Source organism: Salmo salar, chromosome 11, assembly GCF_965601325.2.
Source record: "Salmo salar chromosome 11, fSalSal1, whole genome shotgun sequence".
NCBI classification, from domain to species: domain Eukaryota; kingdom Metazoa; phylum Chordata; class Actinopteri; order Salmoniformes; family Salmonidae; genus Salmo; species Salmo salar.
Window position 1 is genome coordinate 40178136 of NC_138301.1, and position 19901 is coordinate 40198036.

The 19901-nt window shown below is 43.6% G+C and overlaps 1 protein-coding gene and 1 non-coding gene across 3 annotated transcripts; both read left to right on the top strand.

Annotated features, from left to right (window-relative positions):
- The first annotated feature begins 215 nt into the window (after positions 1-215).
- On the top strand, positions 216-19849 carry LOC106587828 (paired amphipathic helix protein Sin3a). Of its 2 annotated transcripts, none has more exons than XM_082957909.1 (21): positions 216-408; positions 1811-2015; positions 2221-2400; positions 2864-2970; positions 3219-3543; positions 5359-5610; positions 6173-6325; positions 6640-6816; positions 7377-7463; positions 7689-7807; positions 8629-8839; positions 9122-9238; positions 9354-9592; positions 9730-9913; positions 10042-10639; positions 11859-12028; positions 12212-12385; positions 12618-12710; positions 12827-12921; positions 15625-15829; positions 17062-19849. In XM_082957909.1, exons 2-21 carry the CDS (start codon positions 1833-1835, stop codon positions 17293-17295), a joined length of 3903 nt encoding a protein of 1300 aa, XP_082814035.1. In that variant the 5' UTR covers positions 216-408; positions 1811-1832; the 3' UTR covers positions 17296-19849. The 2 variants fall into 2 exon arrangements, with proteins under 2 accessions (XP_082814035.1, XP_082814036.1); XM_082957910.1 differs by having other exon boundaries at positions 6661-6816.
- LOC123725285 (small nucleolar RNA U109) lies at positions 7889-8026 on the top strand. Its single transcript, XR_006757786.1, has one exon. It is a non-coding gene; the product is annotated as a small nucleolar RNA U109 (small nucleolar RNA).
- Positions 19850-19901: the final 52 nt, after the last annotated feature.

A 19901-nucleotide genomic window follows, 5' to 3' on the forward strand; every position in this document is an offset into this window, starting at 1 on the left:
TTATCATCGAGTTTATGGTTCTATAGATTATATTTTGTATTCAATGGTAAAAAGTTTGCGGAGGTCTAAAAATGCCTGTAAGTAACAATTATTTTCCTGATCTGAGTGATTGGAAATCTGACCAATGAAGTTCTGTTGCTATTGTTTCCTCTTTTGAAGAGTTGCCAATAGTCATTTAGAATGGGAGGAGACTAACCGCCCTCATTGGAACCACGCCTCTGTTCAAGGAACGTACTAGCCACAGGGATTGTTGTTAGCGGGTTTGCTAGCAGGGACAGTTCTTCTTTGACATTTCAATTGGAATATGCACCCTCAATCTCGATACTGTTTAACTGGCGAATCTTTGTCATTTGACTGAGAAAATCCAAATTTGGTTCGACAAGTTGTTATTGGTCTCAGTCAGTTGAGGTGAGTTTTATCTCGCAAGCTAACGTTAGCTAGCTAACTAAGCCCATTTGAAGCAAAACTAAATGGCGCTAGCTAGGTGCTGTTACAGCAAGTTGCTACATAACCTTGTCAGACCGATGCATTAATACATCTCAGAAAATGTTATCTTTCTGCTGGCAGACTGAGTCTTTAAACATTAACGATGCTTGCTTTAGCATGTCGAAAATGTCGCTAATGTGTTTTTGACGATTAGCTTGCTACAGTAGTTCCATGAGCTAGTGAACAGCATCGTACAGCAGTAGTTGGCTAGCTAAACATTTTTGATAGGATTCGGACAAATTAACGACTGTAACTAGCTAATCGTCAAAACACACTATCCAGCGAAAAACAGTATTTGCTACAGTATTGAAATAATGGTAGCAAGGACAGTTGTTGTGCTAGCTAACGTTAGTCGAATCACTGGGTTTCATGATGATGACGTTCGAACATGGCTGGTTAGCGTAAGCCACAATGTGTTGCTAGCAGTAGCTTACTAAAAAGACCACCGGGAAGTCAACCATCCTTGTTAGCTAACGTTAACTGAAATCTATTTTTAATTGAAATTTTCGTTACTACGACAGCTAAGGCTAACGTGTTAGTTAAACAATGAAAAGGCTAATAGTTAACAGTGCTCTATACATATTTGACCTGACACGCTCGTACATTTAGCCACACAAGTTCGGGCGCGCACGACTCCGCTAGCAGTGGATGGCGTCAGGCCCTCTCTTGGCAGAGGGGGAGGGGAATGGGCAGGTCTTATTGCTGGTTTAGAAGCTAACCGCTAGCCAGTTAACATCTCACCGTTAGCTTGTGGATCGTCTTTGGGACGTGTCGCCACCGCTAAATAAGAAACTTGGATTAGACTTGTGGATGTGTTCCCTAGCCATATTCCATATGTTGGTTTACCATGTTGAGTGATGAGAGTAACGTTACTTCCTAGTTATCTTAGCAAGCACGCTAGCTAGATAAATGGTTGAATAACGTTGTCCAGTCGGTATCTTGCCAATGCGTCCCTCGTCCCTACACACTGTAGCTAGCTACATAGTTATCTATGTATTGTCCACTAAAGCAGTCAATGTGAATTCTAGCTCATATTCTGGCCAAACATCCTTCTTTGTGACGTACTGAATTCTCCAGCCTTGTTGGGGGGGTCTACCACTCTCCCTCCAAAGTGATCACAATAACGTTCATATCACATTTTTGGAAATATAGCCACTAGTTGTGGGTGAGACAGATACTGGAGAATGCCATAAATGTGTGCCACAGAGTCTGAAATGATCTAAATGAATGTATCCATCTTGAAATTTGCAGTTGTGTCAGGGTGACTATCGATTATCAATCAAATATTCCTAAATGTTAATTGTGTTGTACCTGTGCATCCTAGCTCTTTTGAGTATGAGTATACAATGAAGCGGCGTGCGGAGGATCAGGAACCAGTATTTGCGTCCCAGCAGCAGCGTCGCCCCCCAGTCCCGGGTACTGTGGAGGGCTTCCAGCACCGCGTCCTAGCCCCAGCCGTGTACGAGGCCGTCACCGACAACATGCAGCCTTCCCCCGGCATCCAATACTCCATCCCCCAGGGTTACCAGGTATGGGAACTGTTGCCATATCTCTTTAATCTAGATGAGAGCATTTTGCACAGAAAATAATAATTTTGCTAGATTCTACAATGCATTAATTTATAAGTACCAATTAACCAGCAACCTGTAGTTTCTGTATTTGCCTTTTTCAAGGCTTTGTTTACTATTTTACCACAGGCAGAATACTGATATTTGACTGAATCTTGTCCTCCAGGTTCCCACAATGCCCCAGAACTCCAGTGGCCATGGACATGCCTCTAGTCCCGCTGCACTTGTCGGGCCCCACCCCCACAGTCCAGCTGTCCAATCACAGGGGGCTGCGGTGGTCCAGAGCCATGCCCATCCTTTGGCCCCTATGGCCCCCTCACAGGGTGCCCAGTTCCAGCGACTCAAGGTGCATTTTTCATATGTATATATTTTATTGAATGTACAAGAGATAAAAATAAGCACATGTACTAAATACAGAATAAAGTGGAGGTATGATGGACTCAATTAGGACCTGTTGATTTCAAAGCATGGTAGATAATAGGGCTGGGAGTTGCCAGGTATACGATATCATCACCATACTTAGGTACCAATATGTATTACAATTCTATATGCATTCTGTCATTGTATTGCTATTCCACGTTACAAACATTGCTCACTGTATGAATTCTGCAGAGGGACGAGAGCCATGGGGAAATTAGTTTTCATCAGTCATGGAAATAAAAGTGCTGAAAACAAGCTATGAAGGAGAAGTACTGGATAATATGGGGTCCAGAGTGGAGCAGCGGTCTAAGGCACTTCATCTCTCCTTGCCCACTTCATCTCCTTATACCTTTGAAAACATTGTTTGACTGGCATAACTGTGTTTGTAGGTTGAAGATGCTCTTTCCTACCTGGACCAAGTGAAACTGCAGTTTGGGAATCAGCCTCAAGTCTACAACGACTTCCTTGACATCATGAAAGAGTTCAAGTCACAGAGGTCAGTTACAATTTAGTTTGTTTTTCTAAGCAAACACTGTAAACATCCATGTAAGCCGTGAACTCTTGCTGCAGGAAGATATTCCATGTGTTTGAGGGGATCAGTTTGAGCAAGGCGAGCCGGGGAATCACTAATCTTGATCACCTAATTAGTAGTTATTTGAGAAGCAAGGTGATTTGTAGATCAGTGATTCTGCACAGTATAACTACCATGTAGTCATTCTTAAACACGCACATTTACTTTCACAGCATCGACACTCCGGGCGTGATCAGCCGTGTCTCCCAGCTCTTCAAGGGCCACCCAGACCTCATCATGGGATTCAACACCTTCCTGCCGCCCGGCTACAAGATCGAGGTCCAGACCAACGAGCAGGTCAACGTGACCACGCCAGGTCAGATCCACTACATCACCCCGCACGGAATTTCGGTCCAGAACCTCCCCGTTACGGGGCCACCCAGCCAGCCGGTGCCCCATCATCACCAGGCCCTGCAGCCGCCCAGTGGACCCCCCACCAGCACCGCCACAGCCAGCACCACTCTACCCACCCAGCCTACACCGGCCAAGACCAGCAAGGTTCCAGCTCACTAAGACCCCTTTCCTTTGTTGTGTCATTCTGTGCAAGAACCTCTTCTCAAGTTCTTTGTTTTTGCATGTTTAGTTTCCTATTGGAGATTTGAACCACAAGTCATTGGCTTATTTCTTCATTTGTTATGTAAACATGTATTAATTTACTTATTACTGTATAGTTGCGTATGTAAATATATTATTGAACTGTTTTATCCTTGTTATGTGCTGATGTACACTACCATTCAAAAGTTGAGGGTCACTTAGATATTTCCTTGGTTTTGAAAGAAAAGCACTTTCTTTTGTCCATTAAAATAACATACAATTGATCAGAAACAGTGTAGACATTGTTAATGTCCTATATGACTATTGTAGTTGGAAATGGCACATTTTTTATGGAATATCTACATAGAGATATCTATACAGAGATCCATTATCAGCGACCATCACTCCTGTGTTCCAATGGCACGTTGTGTTAGCTAATCCAATTTATAATTTTAAAAAGTTAATTGATCATTAGAAAACCCTTTTGCAATTATGTTAGCACAGCTGAAAACTGTTCTGATTAAAGAAGCAATTAAACTGGCCTGGTGCATCAGCATTTGTGGGCTCAAAATGGCCAGAAACAAAGTACTTTATTCTGAATCTCGTCAGTCTATTGTTGTTCTGAGAAATGAAGGCTATTCCACGCGAGAAATTGTCAAGAAACTGAAGATCTCGTACAACGCTGTACTACTCCCTTCACAGAACAGCGCAAACTGGCTCTAACCAGAATATAAATAGGAGTGGGAGGCCCCGGTGCACAACTGAGCAAGAGGACAAGTACATTAGGGTGTCTTGTTTGAGAAACAGATGCCTCACAAGTCTTCAACTGGCAGCGTCATTAAATAGTACCTGCAAAACACCACTCTACGTCAACAGAAGAGGCTACTCTGGGATGCTGGCCTTCTAGGCAGAGTTCCAGTGTCTGTGTTCTTTTGCCCAGCTTAATCTTTTATTTTTATTGGCCAGTCTGAGATATGGCTTTTTCTTTGCAACTCTGCCTAGAATGCCAGCATCCCGGAGTCGCCTCTTCGCTGTTGACGTTGACTAGAGTTTTGCGGGTACTATTTAATGAAGCTGCCAGTTGAGGACTTGAGGCGTCTGTTTCTCAAACTAGACACTCTAATGTCCTCTTGCTCAGTTGTGCCCCGGGGCCTCCCACTCCTTCTATTCTGGTTAGAGCCATTTTGCGCTGTTAAGTGAAAGGAGTAGTACATAGCGTTGTACGAGATCTTCAGTTTCTTGGCAATTTCTCACATGGAATAGCCTTCATTTCTCAGAACAAGAATAGACTGACGAGTTTCAGAAGAAAGGTCTTTGTTTCTGGCCATTTTGAGCCTGTAACCAAGCCCACAAATGCTGATGCTCCAGATACTCAACTAGTCTAAAGAAGGCCAGTTTTATTGCTTCTTTAATCAGAACAACAGTTTTCAGCTGTGCTAACATAATTGCAAAAGGGTTTTCTAATGATCAATTAGCCTTTTAAAATGATTAACTTGGATTAGATAACACAACGTGCCATTGGAACACAGGAGTGATGGTTGCTGATAATGGACCTATGTAGATATTCCGTTAAAAATCAGCTGTTTCCAGCTACAATAGTCATTTACAACATTAACAATGTCTACTCTGTATTTCGGCTTAATTTGATGTTATTTTAATGGACAATTTTTTTAGCTTTTCTGTAAAAACAAAGACATTTCTAAGTGACCCCAAACTTTTGAACGGTAGTGTATATTTGGTATTTGGAGGCAACTCGTCCTTCTCATTTTCCCCCCACAGCCGATGCAGTCTCCTGCCCTGACCCCGACTAGCCAACCCAACCCGTCAATCCCATCCTACGCCTCCCCACGGTCCCCCTCTGTCCAGTCCCACGCCCCGGTGAGCAGCACCCCTTCCAGCGGGCCTCCCCTGCAGAACAACCAGCCCGTGGAGTTCAACCACGCCATCAACTACGTCAACAAGATCAAGAACCGCTTCCAGGGGCAGCCCGACATCTACAAAGCCTTCTTGGAGATCCTGCACACTTACCAGGTATAAACACAGTGCGGGAGCTGCCCCACACAAAGCATTGCATTTGATAAATCTGGCTTCTTTCTGAAGGGTGATTTATTTGCAGTATAAACAACAAGCTATACAAAAGACAGTGTACACACAGAGATCTGTTCGTAACCTGGGTCACCAGTCAATATGAACTTGAGGTTCCATTCCAGTGCTACAATGAAACTGCCGACGGGGCAGTGGTGCCCTTTGTGTGGTCTCCCTGGTCACTTTCTGGGAACAGGGCTACAAGAACCAGATATGTACTGGATAATAATTGCAGAAAGAAACTTTAGAGGAAGGAAATTCAGATAATTCTGATTGTGCGCCGCCCTGGCCCAGTGTCGTCCTGGTTGGGGTTTGCCGGTGTAGGCCATCACTGTAAATAAGAATGTGTTCTTGACTGACTTGCCTTGTTAAATAAATACATATATGTAATGTTATTTACATTGACCCTATTATGTCATCCATGGTTAATTCTTGGTATAGTCTATAACCAGTGGTCTGAAGTTCTTGGTGTAGTCTGTAACCAGTTGTCTGATTGTTGCTTTTGCAGAAGGAGCAGCGAAACGCGAAGGAGGCGGGGGGCAACTACACCCCAGCATTGACAGAGCAGGAGGTGTACGCTCAGGTGGCACGGCTCTTCAAGAACCAGGAGGACCTGCTCTCGGAGTTCGGCCAGTTCTTACCGGACGCCAACAGTTCAGTGGTGAGTGATTCACATCCACGCCAAAATAGTCCTCTATTGCAAGGGATAATGCTTCCTTCACCTGAGATGTTATTTCAGAATGATAGAAGTTGAGTTTAAACTATGTGAGGACATTGAAATACAAACTTGGCCACTGTCATATCATATTGTTATTATGACTAATACCACCTGTTTTATTTACTACATCATATGACAGACCAAGATGATCAAGATGCACTGATAATGCCTTTCAGTTTGATGTAATAGTTGTATGTTTTGTGCAGATCTACACAGATGTTGCCTATCTTAAACTCTCATGTTTATCTCTGATCCAGAGTTGTCCCCCTTTTCTCCAGCTGCTGAGCAAGACCACGGCCGACCGGGCAGAGTCGGTGCGCAACGACCACGGCACCACGGTCAAGAGGCCCCTGATGAACAACAAGCAGCGGCTTAACCAGAACGGCTGTCCAATCCGGAGGCATTCTGGAGCGGGCGCCACGCCTCCCGTCAAGGTAAACTTGCGCCCTCTCGTTGACAGTGTCAAGTCTTTGTATGTAAACGTTTTGTCGCCAAACCGGTGGCAGTTGTGATAGGCTATTTTCTCTTGAACCATATGGTCTATCCACTAGAAACTCATGGAAAATATGGACACAGATATAACAAATTAATACTATATATTACTGCTTTATAAAAAAAAAAGTTATTCAAGTATAAATTACCATAGATTACCAGTTAATTACCAAAATTACTGAAGATTCTGGTAAAATTACCGGTAGCTTTGCAACCATAGTTGTCAGACACGTGGCTATTAAGAAACTAGTTAGCAGTAGTAACAGTTGTAATACTGTTCAGACAGCTTAGAATGGTATACTTTTGACTAGAGCGTCCCATAGATCTGTCAACTCTTTAAATGTGGGATTTTTACCTTATTTTTTAGCTTCTCTTATTTACTAACTGGATAACTGTAATATACTGCTGAAACTTCTGTCCCTGTATCAGTTAATTGGTCTACCATGTCAGTGGTAATGTAGTCCTTATTTACACTCAATTCATCTCTTTCCCACCCTTGCAGAAGAAACCCAAGATGCTGGGGAAAGACCATGCCATGGCTGAGGCCAGCAAACATAGCATCGGCACAGAATCTCTCTTCTTTGAAAAGGTCCGTCTACATTTTTGTTTTAAACCTACTATGAATGTTATACAATAACATAAAATGTCATCTATTCGAATGACACCTATAGAAATGATTTATTCTGTTCCAACTGAACATGATTTGAGTTAATGAATTGCCTGGTTGTGATTAAATGCTGTCCCCCTAACCCAATTGTAAAGTCATTCAGTGTGTGTTGTAGTGTGTATTTACAGAGCTGCTTTCTTATCTCAGGTGAGGAAAGCCCTCCGGAGCTCTGAGGCCTATGACAACTTCCTGCGGTGTCTGCTCATCTTTAACCAGGAAGTGATTTCTCGTGCAGAGCTTGTGCAGCTAGTGCTACCGTTCCTGGGGTAAGCTTTAAGCAACTATCACCTGCGCCAAACAACCATTTAAAAACTTTGCACAATTTATCAGCCAGACTACAGGACGCGCTGCATAGCTGTTGCAACTACCTTCTCTGCTGTGAGGAGTGTAGACAATTCAGTCATGCTACAGCAGACGAGTAGAGTTAACAGGGCCACCAGCCTCTCAAGATCAGGCTGAGTCGGTAGTATACAACTCTGACACTCTGAGCATGTCAAAAAGGTGTTGCTAATATGTCTGTTGTTAGGCAAAATGAATGTCCATGTTCATGATCTAAAAAGCTTTAGGCATTCTTCTCTATTCCTATTATTGGCCTCCTATACATTGTCAGCATGGGGGAAGTCAGGTAGCCTCGTGGTTAGAGGCAGGTAGCCTCGTGGTTAGAGGCAGGTAGCCTCGTGGTTAGAGGCAGGTAGCCTCGTGGTTAGAGGCAGGTAGCCTCGTGGTTAGAGGCAGGTAGCCTCGTGGTTAGAGGCAGGTAGCCTCGTGGTTAGAGGCAGGTAGCCTCGTGGTTAGAGCGTTGGGCCAGTAACCGAAAGGTTGCTGGATCGAATCCCCGAGCTGACAAGGTAAAAATATGTCGTTCTGCCCCTGAACAAGGCAGTTAACCCACTGTTACCAGGTAGGCTGTCATTATAAATAAGAATTTGTTTTTACCTCACTTGCCTAGTTAAATGAAGGTTAAAATAAAATAGTTACATTAAAATAGATGGCCTTGTTCGTTAACAGCATGTGAAAATACAAGCTTTGTTATTCATCCTGATATTTTGCCGCCCATCTAACACCCATTCTGGAATGTGATCTGCAGAAAATTCCCAGAGCTGTTCTCCTGGTTCAAAAACTTCCTGGGCTACAGAGAGTCCAGCCACATCGAGAGCTTTCCCAAGGAGAGGACCACAGAGGGCATGGCCATGGAGATTGACTACGCTTCCTGTAAGAGGTTGGGCTCCAGCTACAGGGCGCTACCCAAGAGCTACACACAGCCCAAGTGTACAGGGAGGACCCCACTGTGTAAAGAGGTGAGCTTAGCCGTTATTCACAGTCAAATGTTACCCTTCAAAGTCAACCAAATGCAATCATAGGATCAATAAAAACCTGAGGAATTAGTCAAATACATGTTTGTGTATAGGAAAATTAAAGAGCAATGAAAATAGAATTTTAGTCACTTTTTTTGCATGCATCATCCAGCCAGTGAAGTCGATTACAGGGGTTTAATTGGTTAGTACGGAGATGTTGTTCAAGTACTCATCTTGGCAAGTGAATCAGTTAGAGCAGAGTTTTAACAGTATGGTCCATTTCAGGTCCTAAATGACACGTGGGTATCGTTCCCTTCGTGGTCAGAGGATTCCACCTTTGTCAGCTCCAAGAAGACCCAGTATGAGGAGCATATTTACAGATGTGAGGACGAGCGTTTCGAGGTGAGACTTTCCCCCCTCTCATGGTAGTTATATTCTAATAGTACAAACCAAAGTATGGTGATGTCCTGTCTGAAGTGATGTACTGACATTTTCCATACTCTTCTTCACCCTGCAGCTGGACGTGGTGCTGGAGACCAACCTGGCCACCATAAGAGCTCTGGAGGCGGTACAGAGGAGGCTGTCGCGCTTGACGGCCGAGGAGCAGGTCAAGTTCCGGCTGGACAACACCATGGGCGGCTGCTCCGAGGTCATCCACCGCAAGGCCATCCAGAGGATATACGGCGACAAGGCCGCCGACATCATCGACGGGCTCAAGAGGAACCCGGCTGTGTCCGTCCCTATAGTACTCAAGAGGTGTGATATGAAGAGGTTGTGTGATGAACAATAAATGTACATTTGAGAACTGTAAAATGGCCTAAGCAACAGCTTCCAGAGAACATGTTGCTGTCCCATGTTAACCACGGTATGTGTTCTGATTGGCCTCGTTCCAGGTTAAAGATGAAAGAAGAAGAATGGAGGGAAGCCCAGAGAGGATTCAACAAGATCTGGAGGGAGCAGAATGAGAAGTATTACCTCAAGTCCCTCGACCACCAAGGTATCAACTTCAAGCAGAATGACACCAAGGTGTTCCGCTCAAAGACCTTGCTCAATGAGATTGAGACCATATACGATGAGGTAAGAGGCAGTGATATACCACTTACTTGATGTGATCTATGTGTCAACGTCTCCAAGTATTGATGAAAGCTGTTTTTTCTTTTTTTTAAAGCTACTCTAACCTGTTTTGTTTTTTTGCCTCCATTTAGCGACAGGAACAGGCTTCCGAGGACACGACCACCGTGCCTGGCGGGCCCCACATGACCCTGACCTACCAGGACAGCCAGATCCTGGAGGACGCCGCAGCGCTCATCATCCACCACGTCAAGAGGCAGGCCGGCATCCAGAAGGAGGACAAGTACAAGATCAAACAGGTCATTCACCACTTTATCCCAGACATGCTGTTCGCCCGGCGCGGGGAGCTGTCGGATGTGGAGGAAGAGGAAGACGAGGAGGAGGAGGAGGAGGAAGAAGACGAAACCGGGCCAGATGAAGACGGGTCAAAGAAGCATAACGGGTTGGCCGGCAGTGGCGGCTCCGCTAAGTCTAAGCTGCTTTTCGGCAACACGGGGGCGCAGAAACTGCGTGGCCTAGACGAAGTCTACAACCTCTACTACGTCAACAACAACTGGTACATCTTCCAGCGCCTGCACCAGATCCTCTGTTTGCGGTTGTTGCGCATCTATGGGCAGGCAGAGAGGCAGATCGAGGAGGACTGCAGGGAACGGGAGTGGGAGAGGGAGGTGCTGGGCGTCAAACGGGATAAGAGTGAGAATCCTGCCGTCCAGCTGAGACTAAAGGAGCCCAGTAAGTCCAGACAACCTTTCAAACCAAACTGCAGTACGCTGTGTACCCACTGACCATTAAGGTTTAGATCAAATCACCCATTTGTTTTGCTCCCTGTGTAACATTTTTCCATGGAGAAAATGTACTTTACCTTCATCATGCAATGTTATATCTACAAAGCTCTACCTCTGAAGAAGTCTAGTCTGTCACATTGTTTTTTACTTTCGTATCTTTAAAAAAAATTGCCATGTACATGCTAACATCTCCAGGAGAATGTTTTTTTTTTTGACAACGTCAATGGTTCCAACACAGACCTTTGGTGTTCCAATTGCACATAGATACCCTTCCTATCATTTACACCACAACCCGGGGGAGATTTTCCCTCAATGTTTTCCTAATCACTTCAATAGGCTGTATTTTTAAACCTTCTGATTTCGACACGTTTTGCCAATGTATGGCTCATTCATGCATATGATACCATCTGTAACCTTCTCCTAGCGGAGAAAGCCACACAATCCTTACATTCAATGCTTCAAATATTTCATGCATGTGAGCTGCGCTCGTTTGTTTCATAGTGGACGGGCACTTGTGAAGCAACACAGGTTAACTGTAAATGCTTAGTTATTTTGATAACTGAGAATAAATCAAATACATCGGTCAAATCAATGCATCAGATCAGACGTTAGTCAGACTTTCTCCTACTAATAACAGATGAGGGTGAGACATTAATCCTTATAGCCCATAGTGTCATACTATGAGGTGGATGTTGTTGTACACTCACTATCTCATTTCAGTAGGCTATGTTTTGCCATAATGATCTGATCACACTGTGCTACAAGGGATGTAGATTAAGTAGCCTACAGCAACCTTACCTGGGCCACATTCAGTAGCCAAACGTTGTCGAAAGAAATGCCACCAATAGTCCGTTGCATCCTTATTCTAATCTAGGCTACATGTCAGAAAGGCATGTTTGTTCCACATAGAGTATATCTATCTGAACTTTTCAAAATGTTGCATCTTGCTGAACGCACCTCTGATGTTGATTGGCAGGTGGAATGATGTCTAATCGGGTTGCAAGGTAAAAGTGGGAGGTGGGATCAGTTAACTGATACACACGTGTAACTTACACAATTTTCCAGGACCCGTTTTGGCTGGTGAATGCTACTTTCAAAAACGACTTGCTGAAATTATACAAAACATTAGTACTATCACTTTAAATCCTGGCCTTTTCCTTTCCCAGTGGACATTGAAGTGGAGGACTACTACTCTGCCTTCCTGGAGATGGTGCGGAACCTCCTGGACGGTAACATGGAGCCCACCCAGTACGAGGACTCCCTCAGGGAGATGTTCACCATCCACGCCTACACTGCCTTCACCATGGACAAGCTCATCCAGAGCATTGTCAGACAGGTCAGTACAGTCTTTTCCCTCCGGTAGGTCCCAGACAGCAAGAAAAAGCAAACCTTGAGGAACATCTAGGCACCAAAATTGTCAAATGAGCTAAATGGGGGCCCACCCTGCCTAAACAATGATAACTTTGATGGCTGACTTAATGACTGTGCTCACACCTGGCATTGTGGTTCCTATCACCAGCTCCAGCACATTGTGAGTGATGAGCTCTGCGTGCGCGTGACAGACCTCTACCTGAGCCAGAGCACCAACAAGGCCACCGGCGGCGCCCTGTCCACCCAGGCCTCCAGAGCGACCGCCGAGGGGGCATACCAGCGCAAGGCGGAGCAGCTCATGTCCGACGAAAACTGCTTCAAGGTATAGTGTGGGAGTATGGGTGGGTGGTTGGCTGTCCCACCTGGGATGTTATGGTGTCTCAGCAAAATACTTTGAGTTGCATTTGAACTTTCATGTGTTCTCTGTCTGGTTTTCTCTCTTGCTTTCATTTTGTTCTTCTGTCCCCTTTCTCTCATGATGGTACGTTCTCTCTGACCTTTGCTGTCTGTCTTGTTGGTTGTCTTCTTGTTTGACTGGTTTGTTTGTGGTCCAGCTGATGTTTGTGAAGAGCCAAGGCAGCGTGACCCTGACCCTGGAGCTGCTTGACACGGAGGAGGAGAACTCAGACGAACCCGCTGAGACAGAGGTGTGTGTGTATGGCAGGCAGGTGGTGACATCAGTCTAATGCATCGCCACATGACATTTAGAACCGAGTCAGATTCTTGTGTAGTGACGGTAGTTCCCTTCTGGTTCTTTAAACAGCGGTGGTGCGACTACGTGGGACGCTACCTGAACTCGGACTCAGCGTCTCCAGAGCTGCGCGAGCACCTGGCCCAAAAGCCTGTGTTCCTCCCCAGGTGAGGCCTCTGGCTGTGTCTCCCCCGTCTGCACAGCTAACAGCATCTACCCCTAAAGGCTCTCTCTAAGACAGGCAATGGCACTGTTTCACAAGCCAAAACCAGCTGACAAAAAACCCCAAAAAAGGCTCATTTTGAGAATGAGTACAAGCCCATCTCCCTCTCCACGTGCAGGTCAGTTCCAGGTCAGTGTTTTTTGCACAAACCAAACTTTCAGGGCTTTCTCCCCGTAGCCTCAAACTAAATGGGGCCCCGAGACTTATCCACGAAGCACTTGTTTTGAAAAACTCTGCCAATAGTGATGAACACACACCAGTTGAACTACAAGTGCACTAGGTCATTTTTGTGTTTGCTTTCCTCAGAAAAGTAGGCCTAAGTGCTAAAAAAATCAGATGTTTAGTAGAAATGCTGACGGTGCCTGTCCTGTTTTTGTTAGAGAGAATGTAATTGGCTGTCTACTCGAAAAGCAACTTGTTTCTCCATTTCTTCCCCCCTACCTTTATCTCCGAAAGATTGCACTTTACCCTGCCATCTTTTTAAATAGACTCATTATTTATCCATTTATTCACTCTCTTTTTTTTTCTTTTTTACAGGGCCCTTTTATTTATGAATATTGCAATTTTTATATATTAGTAGGATAGTATTTATTTCAACTTTCCCACTCAACAAACTAGTCATCAAATCATTGGGTAAAAAAAAAAGAATATGTATTTCGTTAGATTTTTTTTATTGTGAGAATAAGGCTACAATAGCGGTTTGATATAAACTGAAAGGAGGAAAAAAAGCAATGAAAAGGAGTTTACTTTTCACATTGCTTATGTATGTAAGGGAAGGAAGTATTTTTATACCATCGCGCATATTAGTGTTCTATTGTACAATAACTTTCTCTGTTGGAGGATAACCATTTGGTTGAGCAGAAATTCTATATGTACAGTGTCCTTAATTGCATTGTCACGACGGCCATTTTTTTTGTTGTGGCATTGGTGACAGGCAAAAGGCCCCTTTTTGTCGGTCTAGAGAAAAGGATTCAGATAAAATCATTTTTCTTTTTTATCAGCTGCCCTGTGTTTCCTGTAATTGTATTCATAGGAAAAACATTCTGTATGTGACTTCTTCTAATCACTGTTTAGATACATGTAAATGTTGTACGGATTGAGATTTGGGGTGTTCAGCATACTCTATTATAATGTGTAAAACAATTTAAGGATACAGTGCACTCCCGTTGCAATCTTTTTGTTGTGGGTGAGGTTTTTATACGAGTTGACCAAGACTAGTGCTGATAACTCATGAAAACCTGGTCAAGCACGGCATCTGCAACACTTGTACAAAAGAGAAGGGGCTTGTGAATAAAATGGTCTGAATTGTATGCTCAAATGTTGGTGTATTTCTTTCCAGACGTCTCTCTGAGCATTGCATGGAAGGGTGGTTGGGTCCTCTATTAGCCCTGAGATGAGTGTTGCACATCAAGCCTGTCTGTCTTTGGTTTTCAGTGCTTGTTGCCATTTTTCAAAATGGCTGTCCATAATGTATCATATACATTTCAATGGGCTGGAAGGACCCATGCAAAACAGGGGAAAAAAATTGGCGTCAGTCCCCCCCCCTTTTGTTTTATTTTACCCATTGCATATATTTGCTACTTGTCTTGACTGGATATGATTTATCGGTGATCTCACCCACATTTTGTCTGTTTCTCATATCAAGAATATGAGAGGTTGGTACAAAAGTCAATAGGCATGATTCTCTTATTTTCCACCCCAAAAAGTACCTTTTAAACAGCAGTGACAACCAGCAGGTTGTCTTCTCAGTTAAATGTTATCCTCATTGCATGGTCATAACTGCTCTGTACATTGTCAGTGGAAGTACTGTATGTGCACATCAAAGTATCTTTCAACCCATATCCTGGCTTGTTAACCCTTTTGGCGGCAATGTGTAAAAAAACAAATGAAATGTCCTTTCTCCCATTTCTATTGGAAATTGGCTACTCTAACTAATGTCCTAAGTGGCATTGACAAAATATGCTTCACGGTTTCAGTCCTCGCTCACCTCTACCCTGTGTGGTAAGTACACATTTAAACCTTTCATTAAAGCGGGGTGAATAATAATTGCATTTTTAATGCTTGCAAAATAAATTTTTTAATCTGGATTCAATTTGATTGACCAAAATATTTTTTGCCAAGGATATTAAAGACTAACAAGAGAATCAACATATGAATGTCAAACGGAAGTGCACTGTACAGGAATACTGCTGCTACTGCAATAGAGCCTACCCTTCCCCTAATCATTTGTGTCCCAGTTAAACTTATTATTGGGTGAGTTGCTATGCATGGGTATATCAAGACAAATCTTTACAGGGACGGCCCGCTCAAATTTCACACATTTTCTGATCTATTAGACTTTGAGTCGGAAATGGAAAACATTGGCCTGAATGACTGAGTATTTTGACCTCTAAATAGCATTAGCGTTGGTCTGTTATTTTGGAACCATGTGTCCTGTCATTTAGCCATAAGTTACACATGTTGTGCTCAACCAATGTTACAAATGGTATGGATATAGTGCATTGCAGTCTAAGTACTTGCATGATTTGACCGAAATTTGCGTAAACTGTCCTTGTAAACTGAATTGCTATGTGGGTAGAGGGCACAGGTAAGCAAGGCATTGTTACTGGCTCTGGTCTAATGCCAATCTTTCTCCTCTTCCAATCAGGAACCTCCGGCGGATACGGAAGTGCCAGAGAGGGTGGGAGCAGCTGCAGCAGGCGAAGGCGGCTACGGGGACGTTGGAGAAGTCCCACAGCGCTGAGGACCTGAAGATGGAGTGCATGTTCAAACTCAACTCCTACAAGATGGTGTACGTTTTCAAGTCGGAGGACTACATGTACAGACGCACTGCGTTGACCCGGGCTCACCAGGTAGGCAACACCACCAACCAATGTTCCCTAAAAACAATGTGGGGCACTGAGCAAATTTCAGGTCTGCTGAGCACAAACTTGAACATTTATGAAAATTCTGTGCAACTTCCAGCGCATGTTTACTGTGAACACTGAGGCTGTACTCCCTTTAAGTTTTAACAGTGGCCAAGTAGGCTACTGTGGCTATTTGATCAATGGCTAAAATGGATCCCATAACATTTTAACATGGAAATAGCTGTTCTATCATTCAGCCTACAGTAGCAGCCAATGTGTGGTGTTCAATGTAGGCCTACATTCCATGAGACTTAAAAAAAAAAACATGTGGGCTTGACATTAACCTGTTAATACACTTGACTGAAAATGTTGTTTGATGCAAGAAACCACTTGCATTATTATTCCCATACCATTACTACAGAGAATCAGACTAATGCTACCCTCTGCCTATTGGCTACTTAGCTTATTCAAGCCTGTCTCAAAATACAACACTGCCCCTTTAAGACAGTCTCGTTACCTGACTTGCTTTTAAAAGATGTCTAGAAATGCACACATTTTGTGCTCTTGTAAGAAGTAATCACTCCCCTCTGACTACAAATGATCTCTAACTGGGCTAATAACTCACTAACTAGCAAAGGATATGAACAAAATGTGCACACGTGGCTACATGCAGCTCTCGCTGCTTCATGCAGGGAATACTCTAGAACAGTGGTCACCAACCTTTTCTGAGTCCCGGTCACTTTCTGAGTCGAGATGCAATCCGAGATCTACTGCTCAGAATGTTTTTAAACATGACTTAAAAACCGTAAGTCTCTGCAACATTAACCAACATGAGCCAATTGAAAGACAATATGCAAAACAACTAACAATACACTGAATTCATCAATGTTCACTATTTTAAATTGTAAAGTCATGTCTTTCTATAACAACTTTTTGCATTTTGGGCGGTAAACTCGATAAAGTATTCAATAATCAAGGCATTAGAATGTACCATAGGCCACCTAAATAGAGCTCCTTCCGCAAAAAAAATTAGCCCATGGGGACCTGGCTACTATTTCTATTTGGCTGGCTACTTAATGTACTTGTGGAAAACACTGAAGATATTGGAATATGTCATATTTTGAAATAATTTAGAGAAACATAATGGCCGCTTACTGATGTTTCAACCAACATGGTGTTGGTCAGAGTGCTGATATGATCTTCACTACAGCTAACCCCGATGTCCCTCCCTTCCCCAGTCCCACCAGAGAGTCCACACTCGCCTGCACCGCCGCTTCCAAGGCTTGGTGGACACCTGGGCCAAGGAACACGTGACCAGCGACATGGCCACCGACACCCGCAAGTGGCTGATGGGAGAGCGTCGCGAGGGTCTGTTGCCGTGCACCACCACCCGGGATCCCCAGGTCCTCTATTACCTGAACATCAACAGATACCATGTGACGTATCATGGCAGCTCGTCAGGGGCACCTTAGCTCAACCAGGTGACGAGATGACGGAAGGGTATTACTTATCGTCGTTTTAATAAATCAGCTTGGCAGCAAATTGCTGGATTCTGGAAACTGCCGGAGATTACTTTATATTTGTTTTTATAAGGACTTTTTAAATGGACCCTCCCTATCTTTGCAGCACAAAAAAAAGCCAAATTTCCTATGTGGCCACCAACCAGTTCTCCATCAGTCCCCTAAACCCCCACCCACCCCTACCGGCCTGTCTTATGCCACCTTTGAATACAGCAGAAAAGATATGCTGTGACCGAATACGCTATGAGTGCAAGAAAGGAAGCCGTTGTAGTTAAACAGCTATTGATCCTTGGCTGGACTGATCCTCAGACTGATGGATACTGTTGAGAGCCACGCAGAAAGAACACGCCATACAGAATGCTTGGCCTTTTCCCCCCGTTTTGAAGCAATATACACCCATTGAAGTGGTTGAGGAGCACCACACCATCCGGTGTGCAGGTCTCTAGGTTACGAGCTAAGGGGAACCACAGAAGTCTCTCACAACCACTGTGAGTAGGAAGATTAGCATACAGGCATGTACTATGAACATGTATTTTATCCAGGCCACAAGATGGGTTTTGGATTTTGTATAATTGTATAGCCTGTGAATGTTTCTTTTTGTCAGTGGTACAGGTATGTATGCTATGTGTCCACAAACATCTCTGGCAGCCGTGGTGTAGATATTGGGCAGATTTATGCGAAAATACCAGGTTTTCCCCCAGTCAGTCAAGTATAGTAACATCAGACTACCCACATACTGCTGATTTGTAAATAGCTTGTTGATAGTTGTCCTTTTTGTCAGAGATGTGCATTGATGTGTACCCTAACAGACTTAGTTTAGACCTCGGGTCAAAAGTTGCTGAAGAGAAATAGCCTATATTGAAAATGCTCAATTTTTAACAACTGTTTTTACCAAAGGAACTTTATTAGAGCCTTTTTCCTTTGTGTTCTGTTTCTTTCGTGTTATGTCATGTAAGCCTTCATTTAGCAAAGTATAACATTTTCATTGTCTTGAAATTGATAATTTTATACAAAATGTTTCAAGGCATTATTTGTCTATCTGGTTTTTCACTCAAGTCATTGGCACCAGTTCCCATTCGGAATTTCTGAACAATGAATGTAGCCTAGAAACTATTTCCGCTTTCCCTGTACATAATGTAAACGGTTTGTTACCCCCTAAACCAATTCCCCATTAATATATCCATCAGAATGTCTGGATCAGTCATCATTGGTAACGGGCAGGTTGTTGCGTGTTAAGATTCCCACTTGGATCACAGGTTCCTCCTCCAGGGCTACAGTAGAGGGATCAGTCATGCCACATGCAGCATCCCCATCTCTACTTTCTGGTAAATGTCACTTTAAAGATGACTCAGAGACGTAAGACTCCCGAGTCCGTTTCTGAAGCACAATCATGCTCCATTAAAATCAGTCCAGATGAGATGTAGTTCTGCCTACTTTACAAGGTATTGATAATGTCTCAATATAAAAGAACGCTGGTAAAGGCCCCCCAATTATAAACAGCACTGTTTTATAGTGTCATGTTGTACACTTTCAGAAGGTGCAGGTGTAGACACATGTACAATGATTTGTGAAATTGTATTCTGATCGCCAAATCTGGTCCATGTCCATAATAAGATCCACATTGACAACCATCTGAGTATATGTGAATGTATACCATTCAACCGCTACAGTTTAATCATCATCATCAACAACCAAGCACACTGCATTTGACATGCTCTTCCTTTGTCTTTTTTTTGTAAGAAATCCTGTCCCCAGAAAGGTTGAGCCTGTAGTGTTTTGGGTTGGTGGTAATAATACTTCCATTTTCCCAGTGTTTCATCATCGTCGTATATGAATTTGAGTTTAATTTTGTGTAACCACATGTCCCACCACTCGGTACCTCTTCACGCCTGACCAGAACCTTGTCATCTGGCTCTGTTTCTGTCCAGCAAAGCCTGTCAATTCTGGATGTTAATTCTGATCTCACATGAGAACCTGGGCATTCCCATTTACATGAACAAATGTAAACAGAAACACTTTTGGCTATGGACATCAACCAGATCCTCAGATCCACTTGACTGAAGTCTTGCTCCTACACTACCGATGGAACGATCTCATGGAATAGATCCAAGCCACTACACCAGGGAATACTTTGGGGAGAGTTGTAGTCGTGGGAGTGTGTGAAGTTGAACTGCCACCAATTGATCTGGAAGGAGGACATTTTAACAACCCAAATAGGACAAGTTTCCCCATCAACATTTGGCCCCACAAGGCTACTCTGTCAGTGCTGTAACCAGCTAAAGACAATCTCTGGATGTTTCTATCTTTAGACTGATTTTCATTTTTCTATTTACTGTGTTGAACATATGGAGTACAGGAGGACTACCGGGCAGCTGAATTGTATATACAAACTACAAAGACTACATTTGTAGCCCATTTTCTGTGTCCCTTTGTCACCTCTTCTTTGACTTCTATGATGTTGTGTAGTATGGTGTTTGGCATTAAACTCTTATTTGAATAGACTGAAGTCTTGTCCATAGTTTAATTTATTTTAAACCTCTAGGTGGCGTTCAAGTTGC

Bases quoted from the DNA above. Each gene is read 5' to 3' on its own strand.
- LOC106587828 (XM_082957909.1), top strand. From the start codon at position 1,833: ATGAAGCGGCGTGCGGAGGATCAGGAACCAGTATTTGCGTCCCAGCAG. The intron at 2,971-3,218 runs GTCAGTTACAAT...TTACTTTCACAG, and splicing joins AAAGAGTTCAAGTCACAGAG to CATCGACACTCCGGGCGTGA. The intron at 12,029-12,211 runs GTCAGTACAGTC...TCCTATCACCAG, and splicing joins TCCAGAGCATTGTCAGACAG to CTCCAGCACATTGTGAGTGA.